The sequence below is a fragment of the Diadema setosum genome, chromosome 18, assembly GCF_964275005.1.
Source record: "Diadema setosum chromosome 18, eeDiaSeto1, whole genome shotgun sequence".
Classification (NCBI taxonomy): Eukaryota; Metazoa; Echinodermata; class Echinoidea; order Diadematoida; family Diadematidae; genus Diadema; species Diadema setosum.
The window spans coordinates 1,105,913-1,123,558 of NC_092702.1; the positions used below are offsets into that span (position 1 = coordinate 1,105,913).

Consider the following 17,646-nt stretch of genomic DNA (forward strand, 5'->3'; position numbering starts at 1 on the left):
CCACTCTTACAGTTTTATCTGTACTATCCATAGTGTATTTTCTGAATTACTTTAAAAGAGAAAATAATTTAGATTGTTTGGCACACAGTTCTATAATGACTTGAAGTCTAAGCCAAAGTTTCTCTCAAGAAGCACATGTTTTCATGATTCTTGTAGTTGTGCAGAAACAACAAAGACAGTGATTTATCAAAAAATGTTGCCTTCATTCACAAACTCTTCTACTTTATTTAGACTTTGCAGAGACTCACACTTAGCTTGAAAAGACTTAGCTGAGGGTGGAGTGAGTTTGCTTACAGATATTGAATGTTTATGAATTTCTGTAGACTTTTTATTTTTTTTTTAGCCCAGGTCAATAATAGGATAGAGCTAGTATGTCTATTGTCTACTTAGACCATAGTCCAAATTCTGGGGTAGCTTGCTGTGTGAGTTCTTCATGTCTGAGTGGGACCATGTTTGCACTATTCATTATTTCTGGAGAAAGGTACCGTCCATAAGATGTATACAATCATTGCATCATTAGAGTAAGCATCAGTATGTAATCACACTAAAACTGTATTGGTTGTGATGCAAAAGGGAATAACTCCATAGACAGTGTGAATATTTTTCTTTGTCTTTTCTCTGTTTCATGGTAAAAAGCATAAACAAACTCAGAGAACTCAAGTTTTCTCTGATTGGTGCAATAATCCTGCATGTTGGTTTCTTAGAGATGGGAAAGAAGCTGTTATCTGTGCCGGTGATTTTTCAAATGATCAGTGTTTCTGATTTTTTTCCCCCCCGTTTTTCAATCTCCTCCAGAAATCTCTTCCCTGCCAGATTTGTGACGCGATCCTACGCCCAGGATGGTGGACCAATCACACGCAAGCCACACCCCCATGTAAGTCACATGACACATTTGAGGGAAAAAGTAGAGTCATGACATCATACAGGGGGAAACCCCTTTGTCATATGGGAAGAATGGTCATCTAAACAGCCTTGTCTGTCTCATTCTTATTGTAATGTTCTGATTCCTCGTCCCGGATATGACCCAAAGTAGGATTAGATCTTGAGGATAATTTTAGCTGTTTTGTGAAGGACAAGTTCAGTCTCCTTCTCCTTATGTACTTTCAAACTTTATAGCAGGAAATTGCAGAGACAAAGGTGCATGAGTAATGTTTCTATCATGTAACTCTTCCTTCCTGTAAGGTATAGCTGATGTGGTATGAAGAAACAAATTGACTTGATGGCATCATTCAAAGAACATTACAGGGAAGGCTGTTCTCTACTGTATCCATATTTGGTAACACTGCTATACTTGAGAGTAACATTTAATCTTTATTGAGGACATGATTATGTCATAGATTTGTTGTGAATATGATGAACCCATCATCTTTTTCAGAATATCCATGAAGACTTTCCTACATGATAGAACCGATCTTTGTTCTCAGTGTGTTAATAATCAGTCTGATTGTGATTATATATATATATATATATATATATATATATCGTCGCTGGGGTGACAAGACCTCGTATCTCAAATTTTGGTGAAAATGACTTTTTTGCATTAGTGGTCAAATAATCGGTTAAGTGATGTCCTGTCCAAATCCCAGCTGTCTTACCCCAAAAATGAAGCCACCACGGCATGTCAAAGGAACGGCTATCCCATTCAGTATAGTGCTTTGGCCACCATGTTTTTTGGCTCTCTTGAACATTTGACATTTTTGAGATACGAGGTCTTGTCCCCCCAGCGATGATATATCATTATTAGCATTGTAGTCAATCATCCTGAATTCATTAAAATTCTCTATCATCACTTTTTTTGTACCAAGGTAAATTTAAAACCACTATTTATCATTTGCAGTTGAAAAAAAAACAGCTTTTGTGCTTCAAAATAGTTCTGAAATGTGAGTTAGGGATAGGAGGAACCAATGTAATAATGCTAATCAATATTACCAGTGTTAAGTATTGCTGAATATACAAAATATATAAAATAACTTTATTAAAATCATTTATAGAAGAAACCATCTACAGGCATGGTTAATTGAGAAAATTAGTGTTATATCTCTATATTTGTGGATTTGTGGCTTTGTTCCAAATTTTTTTTTATGGTAGGATGTTTTGTGATTCAACTGAACTATACATATGCATCAAATGTGATAACTCCGAACATTTTTGTAATTCCTACTCCCAATGGTAAACAAAACAGTGGATTTAAGCTCAAATAGTGTCGGCTATTCTGGATAAAAGATCAGCAAGAACATGAGAAATCCTCAGACATCATGAGCAGTATTTGTAGACCTGTGGCATGTAATTCTTTTGAAATAAATGAATTTAAGACATGTAAGGGATGCATTTATAGGTCAGAGTTTAAGAATGTTCATTTCTTTGCTTTGACTGAGATGTTCTGGGATATGTCTTCGGAGTACATGTGTTTGTTCCATTTTACTGACAATGGTAGCTTTCATTATCTGTTTCCATGCTAAGCTGATCTAAAGTAGATCTAGATTCTCTTATATCACTTTTCTTTTGAGAGATCTGCTCAAATTTGCTTCCAATTCACCAATGAATATCATTGTAGATCTGGCTGATTGCATACAAGGCATTTATTTGTCATGCCCATAGTTATATTACAAAGCCATTACTATTGAAGTCTCACAAACACACTCATCAAGATTTGTTCCTCCACAAATCCCAACATGTAAAGCAAAAATAACATCAGAAGACCGAGCTTTTGCCTGTTCAGCCTTCAAACTTTGGAATAACTTACCATTAGAAATCAGGAACTCAGCCACTATAGCATCATTCAAATAAAGACTTTAAACACATCTCTTCATTTCATGGTTTGCTATTGTTTTAGCTTATCAGGAGGTCTAGCAGCACAGAAGAGTATATCATGTGCATAGGCTGTGCATTTCATAAATTGATATTATTGTGATTTATTGTATTTTGTACCTCCTATTCTCTGTTGTCATGACAGCATCATTGTTACTACCATGGCAAAGTGAGGGGGTCCATCAAGTCTTCTGTAGCAGTCAGTACTTGCAATGGAATCAGGTAAAGTCTGCCATATTTTCTGCCAATTTGCAAATAAATTTCATCCTTGTTATTAATGAGATATCTCTTCTCAATAAGAATGACATTCAACAGGAGGAAGGTACTTTTTAATTTATTCTTGAAGAAATGCAATCATCTTACTTTGACTTCTTGATAACACCAGCAATGTGGACTTCTGACAAAAAAGTATAATTGAACATATTGAGGGATATATCAGAAAGCAATATTTATTCTGTGACAGTAATCACTCTGAATGCAGAAAATAACCTTAAGTCAACAAGAAATACTGAAATTGAATAATGTTATGAGAGTTTTAACAATTTCATTGTTACTTTTCATTACAGGAATGTCAAAGTAGTTGTGTTTTTGTATACGATCTTGATGTTTCTTGAGTAGTATACTCCTTCGGTACTTCGTGTTTAAAAAAAAAAAAATCACTTTGCCCAATGGAAACGGTCCTATGTTATAGTGGATGTGTAAGGGTATATTCTCCTTGACATTAGATACAGTTTGGAATTAATGAATGTGTAAGGCATCGATAGGAAAGGTTTGTGATAGCAAAATCATTATTTCTCAATGATTTAAAGCCAAAATGTTAGGAAGTTTGCTGAAAAACTCTAATGGTAATCATAGAATCACTGAATTGACTGATGACTATGAGTGGCATGGCTAGATTGCACTCTTTTAGTCATCCTGTGTATATGAGTGTGATTGAATGCATTTTATGTACATTAATAAAACCAGGAGTCACTGTACTTATCCTTTGTGGTAAGGTGTGGTTTAAATTGTAGAAGATTACACCAGCGGAATGGAAATTGAGGTTCATGAATAATACATTAGGTTTTCTAGAATGATAACTATGGGTCATGCAGAGGTGATAGTAATATTGCCTGTAGCTTTAGGCTGTAATATCTGCAAAGTGCATGGCTTTCTGTCCTGTAGGCATTGTCCATGATGTATGGATACATCCCAGTGGAAGCTATGGGGAGATGATCTTGTTTGAGGGGGTGCGATGGGGAAAAAAAAAAAGGCCAGGGCGGATGAAGGGCAGATAGTTGGTGTAGATATCAGCCACTGGTCTCATGGGGTCTCGTGCATCCTATGTAATCCAATCCATCACAACCTGTGCATTGAGATGGGCCGAGGTTTCCTTTCTTCTTATTTCATCATCAGTCTGGTGTCAGTGGAAAGCGTAGTCCAGACTTATATGTATTTTGTGTCTTGTTGGTGAAGAAGGGATATAGTGATATGTGTTTGAAGTTTACAGAATATACATTTATATACACACATATATATGTATCATTGATTTTTTTTTTTTTTTTTTTTGGGGGGGGGGGGTGGAGATTGGAGAGATTAGGCTAAGATAGCATCCAGTACAGATTGAATATTAACAAATTGTACACTTATACCAGAGCAGTACTTTTTAATGGTGGTGTTCATTACTTCTTTGCAATGTGTATTGTTTGTGTGTGTTCATTTTCCCAAAAATATCTAATTTGTTGAATATCCTACAGTCATTCTGTGCATGTCCTTAGTTCTTGTATGATCTCTTGACATTCTCTTTTGACATATATTCCCTCCTCTTTTTCTATCTTTTCTTAAATATATTGGAATATATATATATATATATATATATATATCTATAACAGTAAAAGGCGAAGTTGTTGTTGTTGTCGGGGCCTTATGTATTTCCTGTTTTATTCCGGCGTTGCTGGTTTGTCTATCTCCTCCCGAGCCGTCGGCTCCGGGCCCCCGAGACCGGTGCCGTCGGCAGCGGGAGGGTCTCCTACGTGCCTTGGACCGGGTTTCGTCCGCGCTCCTCCTCCGTGTCGACGTCGAGGACGACAAAGAGAAATTAATTAGATAGATGCATAATGCATTTTTGTGCGTGACGTCAGAGCCGAGCGTTTTAATATTCACCGATCCTGCGCTGGACTCCTGCCTTTCTCGATCGTCCATCTTTTAGCTTGCAGAGACAGTGGGGATACTAAAGTCAAAAAGATGATGGCGTGCAGCGAAATCTCTGTCATATTCCGGCAGACACGCACGCACGCACACAATGTACTCTCGGGTACGGTATGCCAGTGTGTGGCCTGCGCCTGTGTATGTATTGACGATGGTTACACGAAACACTATCTGCGTGCGCGTGATATGGACACTCATTATATGGAACAATACACGGCGCGGTCATTGTTAGTACAAGGGCACTTACGTACAGCGACGTTCGCCGTTGGCGTGCCCAAATGAAAACAACGAATGCTGTTATTTTATTGTATTTTGCACAACTGCAGGATACTATGCAGCTCAGGTACGTCATTTAGTTTACTCTCAAGTCGGGTATCATTGTACTCAGACTGTTCAGGACGGCTAAATATCCACTTAAATTTTGTCCTCGCCGATCGTACCCTTCCATATCAGAGTACACGCGCCGCTGTTCATTCGTTTACTGCATGGCTGCTGTAAACATGAATGTTCATAAGACGAGCGGACGCGGGGGAAACCCTCGCTTTGCTGACCGCCAATTTTTGAAGTTACAAGTGGACATCAAATGTATGGTTCTATGGTGCATCAAACCAAGTTTTGGTGATAAAAATAAAAAAGAGGGAGCAAATGACGACAAAAATATTCTTCTTTCTCCCATAACGTGGGAAAAGAAATACAGAAAAAATACGAGGCCCTGAGACCCATGGATTCCCACGGGTGCCTGCTTATTAAACCTAATGACTATGATCTCCCCCTCCCCAAATATAACAATAATGATTATAATGGTAATTAAATAATATAATAATAATAATGATAATAATAATAATAATAATAGTGATAGTTATATACTAATAACAACAATAACGATGATAATAATGATAATAAAAATGTACAGTCTGAAGCAGATAAACGGGTGGTTCTATGATCCATTAAACCAAGGTTTGGTGATAAAAACAAAAAGAAGAGAGCAAACGAAGACGAAAATATTTTATTTCTCTCAGCACAATAGTAACAAAAACACTAGGGGTCTATATGAAGTAGTCCTACTCAGCACAAGATTACGTATGTTTGTGCAGTGAAGCAGTTTTGGACAGTTTGCGCAGGATTGTCTTAAGAAAAGCTTTTTATCAAGAGCAGAAAAATGGGGGAAGAGATTTTTACAATTCTTAACAAATTAACATTTCCGCCTTCCTTGGTTGATCATCCCTATATTACAACTCTACTCTCTCCTCTCCCCTAAATAATAATAATAATAATAATAATAATAATAGTAATAATAATAATAATAATAATAATAAACGGGTGGTTCTGTGATCCATCAAACCAAGGATTAGTGATAAAAACAAAAAGAAGAGAGCAAATGAAGACGAAAATATTATATTTCTCTCAGCACAATAGTAACAAAAACACTAGGGGTCTATATATGAAGTAGTCCTTCTCAGCACAAGATTAAGTATGTTAGTGCAGTGAAGCAGTTTTGGACAGTTTGCGCAGGACTGTCTTCAGAAAAGCTTTTTATCAAGAGCATGGGGAGGGGGTGCTATGATCCATAACTTAAGAGTGGGCGGAAGAGACACAAACAGGTACTGGATTTTTTTGATGTTTAAAATGAAAAAAAAAACAGTGATAATGAAGCTATTTGAAACGTCTATCAGTCGTAGAGTAACCTTGACATGACGGAAAAAAAGATATTCACTCTCCTTGACCGATACACTTTTTTCCTTAATTCCCTTGATTCATCCTCATGTCATTGAATAATGTAAAATAATAATAAAACCGAATGACTATGATCTCCCCTCCCACAAAATAATAATAATAATAACAATAACGATAACAATAACAATAACAATAACAATAATAATAATAATAGTAATGCTAATTATTAAGATAATAAAAAAAAAACCGAACAGTATCAATGAGATAAACGGGTGGTTCTAGATCCATCAAACCAAGTTTTGATTATGAAAACAGAAATGAGGGAGGAAATGAAGATTATATTCTTTGTGTATTTCTTCTCTCATAACGTGGTTTAAGAAATATTAAAGGAAAAATACGAAGCCCTGATACCCGTGGATTCCCAGGGGTGCCTAATACTTATAAAACCTAATGACTATGATCCCCCTCCCCAAATAACAATAGTAATTATAATAGCAATATAACAATAGGGGCCTAATCAGAATAATAATATGATAATAATAATGATGATGTATGGTCTGAAGCAGATAAACGGATGGCTCTTGGTGATTAAAAACAAAAAGGAGGGAGCAATTGAAGACGATCAAAAATATCATATTTTTCTCTCATAACGATGGAAAAGAAATAGGAATGAAAAAAAAAATATGCTCGGCCTTGAGACCAGCCGTGGATTCCCCCGGGTGCCTGCATGGATGCAAGAGCAGGGGGTATAATTAATATCAAAGTCATAGTGTCAATAGTATCTCCCCATTCCGACGGGAAGAATCTGTGGGCAGAACTTCCGGAGAATCTCATAAGCGTTTTTGGTAATTTTTCCCTGAATGTTTGTTTTGGGGTTTTGTTTTGTGTTTTGTTTGTTTTGTTTTTTGATCTGCGGGGATGGAAATGTGTGTGTGTGTGTGTGTGTGTGGTGGGGGGTGGTGGTCATGGGTAGAAGAGATCGAGCACAAGTAACGAAAGAATGAGAAAAAAAAAATCTTTTCATTTCATCAATAAAAATGTGCAAAATCGTATCTATGAGAAAAACAAATAAAACCCCTCAGACCCGTGGATTTCCACGGGTGCTGCTAGTATATATATATATATATATATATATATATATATATATATATATATATAATTAATTGATTATATCTGATACATCAATTCATATATCTCATGTATTATGATATAAATATGTTATATATTTTTATATACAATGTATTATCTATGATGTATATTTCAGTTCATCTTTCCTCACATTGTTTCTCCCTCTCTATTGGTCATCACAGTGGTGTGGTGAATGTGGATGGAGAGACCTACTTCATAGAGCCTCTCAAAGAATCAGATGAGGAACATCTAGTCTACAGACTTCAGGACCGCAAAGACAAAAAGACAGTCGGTGAGTTTTTATAGAACTTTGTGTTGTGTCATGGAAAACCTCTACATCACATTCTCATAGAGTACCGAAGTTATGATGCCACAGTTTGCTGTTATAGCTTAGTGCTGGTTCCACACAAAATAGGGGCCTACACTTGCACACGGCTTCAGGCAGTGGGTTGGATCCACTTGCGTGCATGGTTAGTAACCATTGTGTTCACAGCTATTCAGGTTGCGTAAGGTTGTTTATAACCAGTTTTCGTGGTGATTGATTGCTATGACATCACGCGTCATGATTTGACTCGATAATTCGAGTCAAATCATATAAATAGAACAGGAAACATGTCTCTTATTATGAATTGTACTCAGAATGAGAAAGTTGTGAAATTTTACTGTTTCTCATGATTGCAATAAACCGTGACATTTTTCAAATGTAAATATGCATACTTACGTAGGATGATGTCATCACTTAACAATTTTTGCATTTATATATATATATATATATATATATATATATATATATATATATATATGAGGGTATAGAAATTAAGAAAGAGGGCTGTCCACAAGTACAGCAGACTTAAGGGATATGTGAAGGAGCGAAGCTGAAAGATAAACAGATGAATGTGATCAGATAGGCAGATCAAAGGATATATGCACAACTGAACAAATAGCTGAGCAGAAATGCAGACATATGCACCCATATGTGTTTGTTCAATGATAGAATAAACTGTGAAAAAGGGGGAAGAGAGACATACAATGTACATAGAGAGACATATGATAATCAGAAACATGTTATCAGCAAACACTAAAATCTCCTTTATTATATGACATGGACATGTGTTAAGCTATTGTGAATCACAATATTCGAATTTCAGTCTAAGACTTTCAGCAGAAATATCAGCAAGGGAGAAAGAATGAGTGAATTAGGATGACCAACAAGGTTGAACCCCCCCCCCAAAAAAAAAAAAAAACCACAACAACAACAAACAAACAAACAAAACAAAACAGAGCTATGTAGAAAGAAAACAAAGAAGAAAGTAGAAAGAGAAAGTCTTCTGAAGAATGCCCATAGAAATAAAGAAATGTATTTGAGAAAGTTTTTTGCTGTAATCACAGACTTAAAAAGCAGGCATTATAGAAATTATTAGAACAAGTAGACCAAGGACATCAAAGATATGACTGTGTAGTGAATAAGAATAGATCATAGAGCTAGAGAATGACAAGCTCTTGACTTGAAGAGGTGTGATGAGAGAATTATCAAGGCAGGAATGGAGAAAATCACTCGTAAAATTTGCCATTCCCAAACCGGTTCTTCCCTTCGCTGGCCCATCCTCACCCAGCCACTGATTGTAGCCCCAAGATGAATGCCTCACACCAATGAAGGAAATTGTCTCTGACATCAATAAACACGGGGGTCACAGTGCGTGGAACTATCTGTTGATCCCACATTACTCGTTGCCATGGCGATGAGAGACGAGGGATGACTGCCAGCGAGATGAACGACCCTGGTATACCGGAGGGATGAGAGTGGTCTGGACAGGTTCAGATATAAAGAAAAAAAGCACCTCATGGGAAATGATTTCTGACGCTGGAGTAGAAGATGACAGATCGTACACATGTCTTCTGTAGTCACATGAGCTATTTCATCCCGTTCTTGCACTAAGTCAAATCAGAATTCTGACAGTGACAGCATCGTTCAACTTTGTGCAGTTTCCTCCAAAGTCTCATGAAATAATCATCACAAGTAGGCCACGATGCCAACAGGTGTATGTATCACAGTTATAGGCAAAAGGAAGGATAAAGCCAGCTTGTGTTTTGCACTAAGTTTAAGACTATATTGTCCTTGCTATATATTTTTTTTTTTTAGTAATTAACTAAAATTAACTAGAGTAATTAACTATTAAACAGATATGCTGTGTCACAATGATTTTAGAAATTAGATAAGGATGTACTGGAATTTCTAAAACAATCTTAATAATATCAAGTCATATACTATTGAAAACCATGTTCAATGGTTAACTGGAATCAAAATAACATGACATGATACAGTGGGTAGTGATGATATGATTCACTATGAATAATATGTTGATATGATTCATGATAATATATCTTTGTAATAAGCTTACCCGATTATTACATCGTATTACATTTATTGCTAGGTCACATCCATGTCACTCTGAAATAAACAAAATAGAGTTTTGATGAGGGAAATGAGGTAATGATTGTACATATTTCTTTGCAGATTAATTTTTAGAAAAGAATGATGACAGAGTTTTGTATGTGGTTCATTATTCAGATTCCTTCTTGTGAATAAGTTCATGATGGCAAATACAAAGTTATCCAGAATATAGATAATATTTAACTCTCTGGAGTCTGTCTATAATGTTCATATTCATTGTGACATAGCTTATTAACAATTGGATGAAATAAGTAGAGAGAAGAAGACTTGTAGGACACAGTGTGAGAGGAAGAGAGACTTCAGCAGTTAAACCCGGTGAGGATGGTTTGATTTTGCTACAACACGCATTTTCCATTGGCACCTCCCCGAGTATACTCGGGACTCATCCTCGACAGGTTAATTATGTTGGAATGTTGTGACAGCTTACCAGGATGATCCTTGAACCACCAGCAATTAGATATCAGCTTACACCCGGAACAATTTCTGAGATTCTTGGAATTGCCCAAGGAGTTCTTGTTCCTTATTGAATGAGAAATCAATAGGATATTGCAGTGCAGTGTGTTCATGACCGTGAGGAGAATTGATTGATTTATTGAATTATTAGAAAAAGGTAAAAATCAATCATATCACATGAATGTAGAATGCTCCAAGACTTTGCTTTTCTACACAAAAAACTTCGTGAGGTTGGATCAGTTTACAGTCATATAGCTTTCCATCAAAAAATACAGTTCATGTCATCCCACTTCTTTAGTGTCCTACTGTTTTTATATTTTGCTGTCAAAAAGTTAAACGCTGAAATTCTAGACATAGTAGTTTTTCAGATGTTTCCTCCTTCCAGGAAGAGAGTGTTTATCTTCTATCAAATTGGCTTAATTTACTCCAATTGTGCTAGCTCAATTTTCCCCAATATTTTCATTGTCATTTACATCACTTCTTTATACAGCCATTCACTTTCCTTCCTCGGGCAGTGTAAAATCATATCTTGGTAGATGTTTCCGTTTGGAGTAGAGTAGAGAACGTCAGCCTGGGGCTGTAAGACGCTTCTCTCAATTTTGCTCGAGTTGATGTTTTATTAGAGCATTCAAGTGTATGTCAAAGTTATTGAATGAATGCTGTTGGCTAGGAATGAACACTGAGTCAGAAAATTTGGTTTTGAATTTTCTCTGGAGGAAAGCTCCTCGGCTGATATTAAACTTGGATGTTTTTGGTTTGTTTTTAATATCATACAAAGAAGAAGCAGGTTGTCGACCCTAACCCACTCTTTTTCTCATTTCATTGCATTCACTTCATTTATTTCATTTCCAACAAAATGCAATTACTGATACAGTATACCATTTACATATACATAGTAATACAACATCAATACATGATGAAAAAGGAGAATACTAAGAATAGAAGGATACAATCATAAACTGTGACTTACTGTACCAAAACAAAGTTTCTATGAGTGTATCTATACTGTAATGTTTATTGATTAATGAATGAGTTGTTGTTCCTTTCATGCTAACTTGAATTCACCCACATTTTGTTTTACAGATCAATAACATCTAGATTTATCATATTTTATTTCTGGTATGATGTAAAATTTCAAGTTTGATGTGACAAAGGCAAGAAATGGAAGGAGGTATCAGAAAATGTTGTGTTGTATGAATAACCACACTTATGACTTCCATGAAATCTATTTTTCTTTTGCCCCCCCCCCCTTTTTTTTTGCACCAGGGTCTGAATGAAAGGGTCTGAGATAAGAGGCAGTGGCGTTGCTGTTTATGCCTTTACCAATATTTCTGCATGTCAGAAGCGATGAGATCAAACGAAGTTTATTGAAGTGGAGGGAAATATTGGATGAGATACGTTGCCTCCGGAATGAGGTTGTGTTATCGCCCTCTGGGGGTGAGCAAGGAGCCAAATTTCTCCTGGGAGGTTGTCTGGATGTACTGGGGTGGAGAGTAAAATCTTATTAAAGTGTCACCAAGACCATGAGGATCTTGTCAGGCATCAAAGGGGGGGGGGGGGAGGGGAGATTGGGGGATTGGATTAGTCTGTACATGACGAGGGTTCCTTAATGGAACAGGGAAAAAAAAAACTCATAAAATGAAGACTTCTCAGTGTTCATGATCAACATCTTCTATCAGCATCAAACATTGTGAGGTTTATTTTTATCTGACAGTGAGTGAGAGATGCCTTAGGTGCCTCATGCAAAAATGTGAAGGAGTCAGCCTTCAAGGAACATTTTCATTTTTCTTACTAGTATCTTAGGGGGGTTTGAATGGAGTTTTCAATGATATTCCATCACCAACTACCATCTTTTCAAGATTTTTACCTGTATAGACATAAAAACCCTACTAAATAGTGTGTTCAACATTGCAATCTAAATCCCAAGAAATCTTGCCATTATTTCTGAATTATTGCAATAATTTCAGAAATAGTGCAATAATTCACTTGCCTGATGAGTGTGTGAAAACACTGGAGCAAAAAATCTGGAGATTTTTTTTATCGTGTCATTCTAAACACATGATAGTACACAAACTCAAGGGTAAAGGTCACCATTTCAGTAGATTTCTGGCATGTACAATTTTGTTGAAAAATTATGGCGATGAGCAACTAGCAGGATATTTTTGTCTGTCTGAATGGATGCAAAAGATCTTTGTATTTATAGATCTTGCATTTAGACTACAGGATATTTTCAAGTTTTATTCTCATTGCATTCTTTTCTCTTCTTGTAACATTGTATCTGTGCATCGTGTGTTTATCTTCCATCACAAGCATTTGACGTGGACACGTCACATGACGAAGAAGAGAAAGAGGAGTCATCCGATGGGCATCACAGACAACGCCGTGACATCCACACGGAAACCAAATTCATTGAATTGGTCATTGTCAATGACTACCAGGAGGTAAGTGTTGAGTTTCTGGATTCAGTTTAGACTTGTTTTTCTGTTTTTCCAGAGGATGCCTCCCTGAGTAGAGCCAATCTATCAAAGGTGATTTCCTATGCAGGGGGAAAAAAAACCAGTGTTGAGAGGAGAGAAGTTTGCCCTGTAGTGTACAAGCTTCCCAGTCAGGTTATTCACTACTGCTGTGAAAGTAGAAATTTTCATGTGAGTAATTTTTTATGCCTGGCCAGGTAAGATGAATTGTGCATGTTCTTATAGAATATAGAAAGGTATTACATATAGCAAGCAAAAAAATTGTGTGTCTTTTTTTTGCATAATCCTGGATGTACCATTAAGGTTAGAAGTGGGGCCAGGCCAGTTGCAAAGGAAATTTGATCGAAAAGGAATGGTGTCCGCTTTCATGATGATTGCATTTAAATCAAGCTTTGAAATATTAATTTTTTGCTCCAGCACACTGTCGCACAAGGTATATGTACCATGATTCTAGTTTTCGTAAGAGCAATGACTGTAGCGTCAGCTTTTCAATTGTGAGGAGTTTAGGCTGTTGTCATGGACACTGCAATTATTGTCAGCTGTTAAAGTGAGCAGTGGATACAACGGTTTCCAGATCAGGATGAGCAAACTTTCTTCTTCATAACTTTTTTTAATGCTCTTCTTCTTCTTCTTCTTCTTCTTCTTCTTCTTCTTCTTCTTCTTCTTCTTCTTCTTCTTCTTCTTCTTCTTCTTCTTCTACTACTTCTACTTTAGATTGCAATTATAGGTATAGATAGGGCAGTTTTTCTAGAATGTATTTTAAAGTTCAATCAGAATATATTCATTTCAAATCTTACTAAGAGATGGTAATCCAATGTGCTGGAGACATACAGGGCTCAAGCTCTTATAATGCCTGATAACAACATAATGGTAATGATGAGGATCAAAAAAGTGAGCAAGCTTTTGACATGATGATCATGTTTTTTGTTAAATAGTGGAGGAAATATGAGCTGCTAGTGTAAGCTTACACATTTTTGTATGGTTGGTCATATTGTTGGTTGGATTTTGTTTATGCCATATGGTCGCACGTGTGACCCACACTATACTTTTCTTTAAATTTGTGGGTGGATTGTTACTATCAGTCATAGGACAAGATTAAGTGAATAGATTTTATGCAGAGAGCTTAAAAACATACATAACATTCACACATACATACATGTGTACATACATTTGATACAATTATAGGCCTATATACATACAAATGTACACACACATATTCAAACATATATGATATAATTTACACACATCCCCCCATGTATATACACATGCACACACACACACACGCACTTGCACACATTCACCTTCAGCAGCAAGAGAGATGTATAGTATACAGATATACGTGTATATGTGTGCATACATGTTGTTACATGCATGTATAGATGTATATCAAGATGTCTACTGGTATACATAGTTTCCACACTGGGTAGAGAGGAAGGCTGTAGTAAAGGCACACATATACACAGACTGAACTCTTGTACAATTAGAAATGCAGGCATCTAGGGTTGTAAAGACATACATGACATTCCTGAGAGTTAGACAGTTCACGTCACCCAGTCTGCTATGTTCATTACTACAGTCCTAGTGCTCTACCTAGTGAACCACAGTCTTAAAGGAACACATTCTCTTCTATCTGACTTTGTTCCATTTTTCTTCTCCAGTCTCTTCTTTATTGTCATTTTTCTGAAAGTAACTTCCTTAGTTGGGTTTTATCCCCATCGGATAAAGGCTCAGCTTTTACACTATTGCCGGTACTCAAAAGTGGAGAAGATATGAATTAAAGCAGGATCGAGAGCTTTATCTTATAGGCCCGCACTTTCCTGCCACGGCTTCTTTGGAATGAAAGTTCCTTTCAACTGAGACAGGGACGTGAGCTGAATGTCAGAGAGTCAAATGTTCAAGTGGCGCAGGGGAGGAATATTTCCCTGAACCTTTTTTTTGGTTTTGTTTTACATTTGTCCCAAGGGAGGATGAGAATGTGTATCCCTAATGTCAGTTTAGAGAGGAAAGATTTAGAAGGAATGGAAACCACTTAAGAATACAGCCATACTCTGAGAGCTCCTTCAAGCATGCCTACCTGTGTGTTCTGGAGAATTCAACAAAGTTATCTTCAAAGCGATCATTTGAGAAGGATTAGAGGGAGAAGCTCCTCTTGTGTTTTATCTCCTCCCCATCACCTATTCCTATTTTCAAGCACTGCACAGACTATGGTTTACCATTGGTGTGAAATGCTGCATTTTGATGTCTAAAGCTGCATTAGTGTCCTACAGGCCTTCCCCCACCAGAGGGGAGCTCTTTTGAGAGACAGCCACAGTGCATTAGTATGCCCATTCTGCAGGGGAGAGTGCTAATATAAAATGTCACTGCACTCAGATACATTTGCCTGCTACGTGACTCTGCAGTCTCCCTCTTCACACTTGTAAAACTAGACGGATCAGAAACCCTGTTCACACCTATTCTGTGCTGAGGGGTATAGCCCACCTATGGGGCTCCTGTGAGCTTTTTGACTGTCTTTCCATGTGAGTTACTTTGTGACTCGTGAACGTTTGGTGTATGAGTGTTAGATGTGGTCATATTAGTTACTAGAGGGCGATCAAAGTTGACACGTGCTTCCCATATCCTTGGATTTTAAAGGTACTGTTTGCCTTTGGGAACAGTGATTTAAAAAATGTTTGAGATATCACATTTGATACATATATGTGGGTCAGTTGTATCACAAAACATCCTACCATGTATAATATTTTGCAATAAAGCCTTGAATATATTTTATTCAAGGCTTTATTGCGAAAAAGGAGTTATCAGTATTTTTCTCACTAAACCATAACTGTAGACGGTTTAGTCGAGAAATATTTTTATTATAACTATTGTTCACATTTTGTGTATTTAACAATACTTAACATTAATTATACACGTACTGATTTAATCTTTTACATTGTATTTTTCTATCCCTAACTCATATTTTCAAACTATTTTGAAGCACTAAAGCTGTTTCATCTGCAAATGGTAAATTATGCCTTTAACATGTTTAGCCCATCAAATTCAAATTGAATATAATTAAAGAGAGTTAATTGATTACAAATGTCCCTTTTCCTCACCCCAAAACACAATTTTCATCAAATAGTGACAGATTGTTGTATGAAAGGGATTCTGAGAAACAGAACTCGGAGCTTATGTTTCAAACAGCAAATTATAGCTATAATGATGAAACGGTACATTAATGTGCGTCAAAGAGATTGATGCTCTGAAAGGTCTCTCTAGTGCGTACCTGAGATCAAACTGGAATGACCCCTTGAAGGCTCAGCACCACCAAAGTTTAATCAGTGAAATAGAACAGTCGGGCAAGTCTGTGATTAATCAGTGACTCATGCTCCAATTTTTAGCGGAAGAAGGGGAAGCGATGAGAGAGATTCACCGTCACGCAGGTCGTGTGACTCCCGGGCAGTGAGCAGTTCTCGTAAACGACACAAAATGGCATGCAATAAAGACCAGGTTAGAAGTAATTCCAGAATTACAGCTTTCTACTTTTTACAACCAGTTTTTCTGACGGAGTCAGCAACAAAAAATGTTTCCTCTTTTCACGTTTTTGTGGTTCCTACAGCACGAGGAAACGGTCCTGTGAGAGGTTTTCTGCGAAACTTAAATTTGCCAGGAAACTGTAACTCCCACTGCATGTGAATGAACTTTGCTGGAATGGGAGAAATTTTTCTTATTCTGGACACTGATCATGAATTATTGCTTTTGTGGCAAGCTGTTTGAGAATGTGCCCCCTTAAAAGAGAGGGTGACATTTTCCCCCCAGCAAATGGTAGTAAGGTGATACCATTAGTTCAGTGATCATGCGCTATATTTAGTATACGTCAGATGGTCTCGCTGCTTCAGCGCTGTAATATCCACGCTTTCCAACCTCTATTCATTAGGCTGCCTCGGAATATCAATCAAAAGGGCTTTTTTAGCAGGTGGAAGGGGAATGAATGTTCATCATTCCCGTCATTCCACTCGTTCTCTTCTTGATGAATAACTCCACACAAATGAAAAAAAAAAGAGATGGGAAAGCTCATCTCATCATGGCATGAGATAAATGCAGCTCCCGCGTCAAGTTTCATGTTTTCACTGAAAAAAAAAAAAATGATCGTGCCAAAGAATTTAGCCTGTTCAAGATGAAGTAGTCCATTTCTGCGTTGACAAAAGACTCACACATAAAATATATTTCTTAGTTTTTCATTGCCTACACATTTCTGCTCCTATATCATATGTATCACGAATGTTACACTCTCCTCACTCTTCAACTTATAAATTGTGCTCTGCCTTTGATAATATACAAATCTAAGTACCATGTATAAAAACTGCAGCTGGTGAGCAGGGTTTGCCATTTTATGCACTATCAGCAAGGAATATCATGTCAGAGGAACTATGCTTATTTCACTCAGTGTCAATTTTCGTAAAGAATTCTTTTTGACCTTGTCAATGAAATGAT

The 17,646-nt window shown here is 36.9% G+C and overlaps 1 protein-coding gene across 1 annotated transcript in view; it reads left to right on the forward strand.

Annotated features, from left to right (window-relative positions):
* Nucleotides 1-17,646, forward strand: part of LOC140241915 (zinc metalloproteinase-disintegrin-like MTP8) — a 106,771-nt gene that overhangs the window by 55,135 nt on the left and 33,990 nt on the right. The window contains exons 4-7 of the mRNA XM_072321662.1: nt 796-874; nt 2,954-3,030; nt 7,980-8,089; nt 13,013-13,143. Of these exons, the coding sequence (XP_072177763.1) occupies nt 796-874; nt 2,954-3,030; nt 7,980-8,089; nt 13,013-13,143 (397 nt within the window). The remainder of the gene's footprint in view (nt 1-795; nt 875-2,953; nt 3,031-7,979; nt 8,090-13,012; nt 13,144-17,646) is intronic.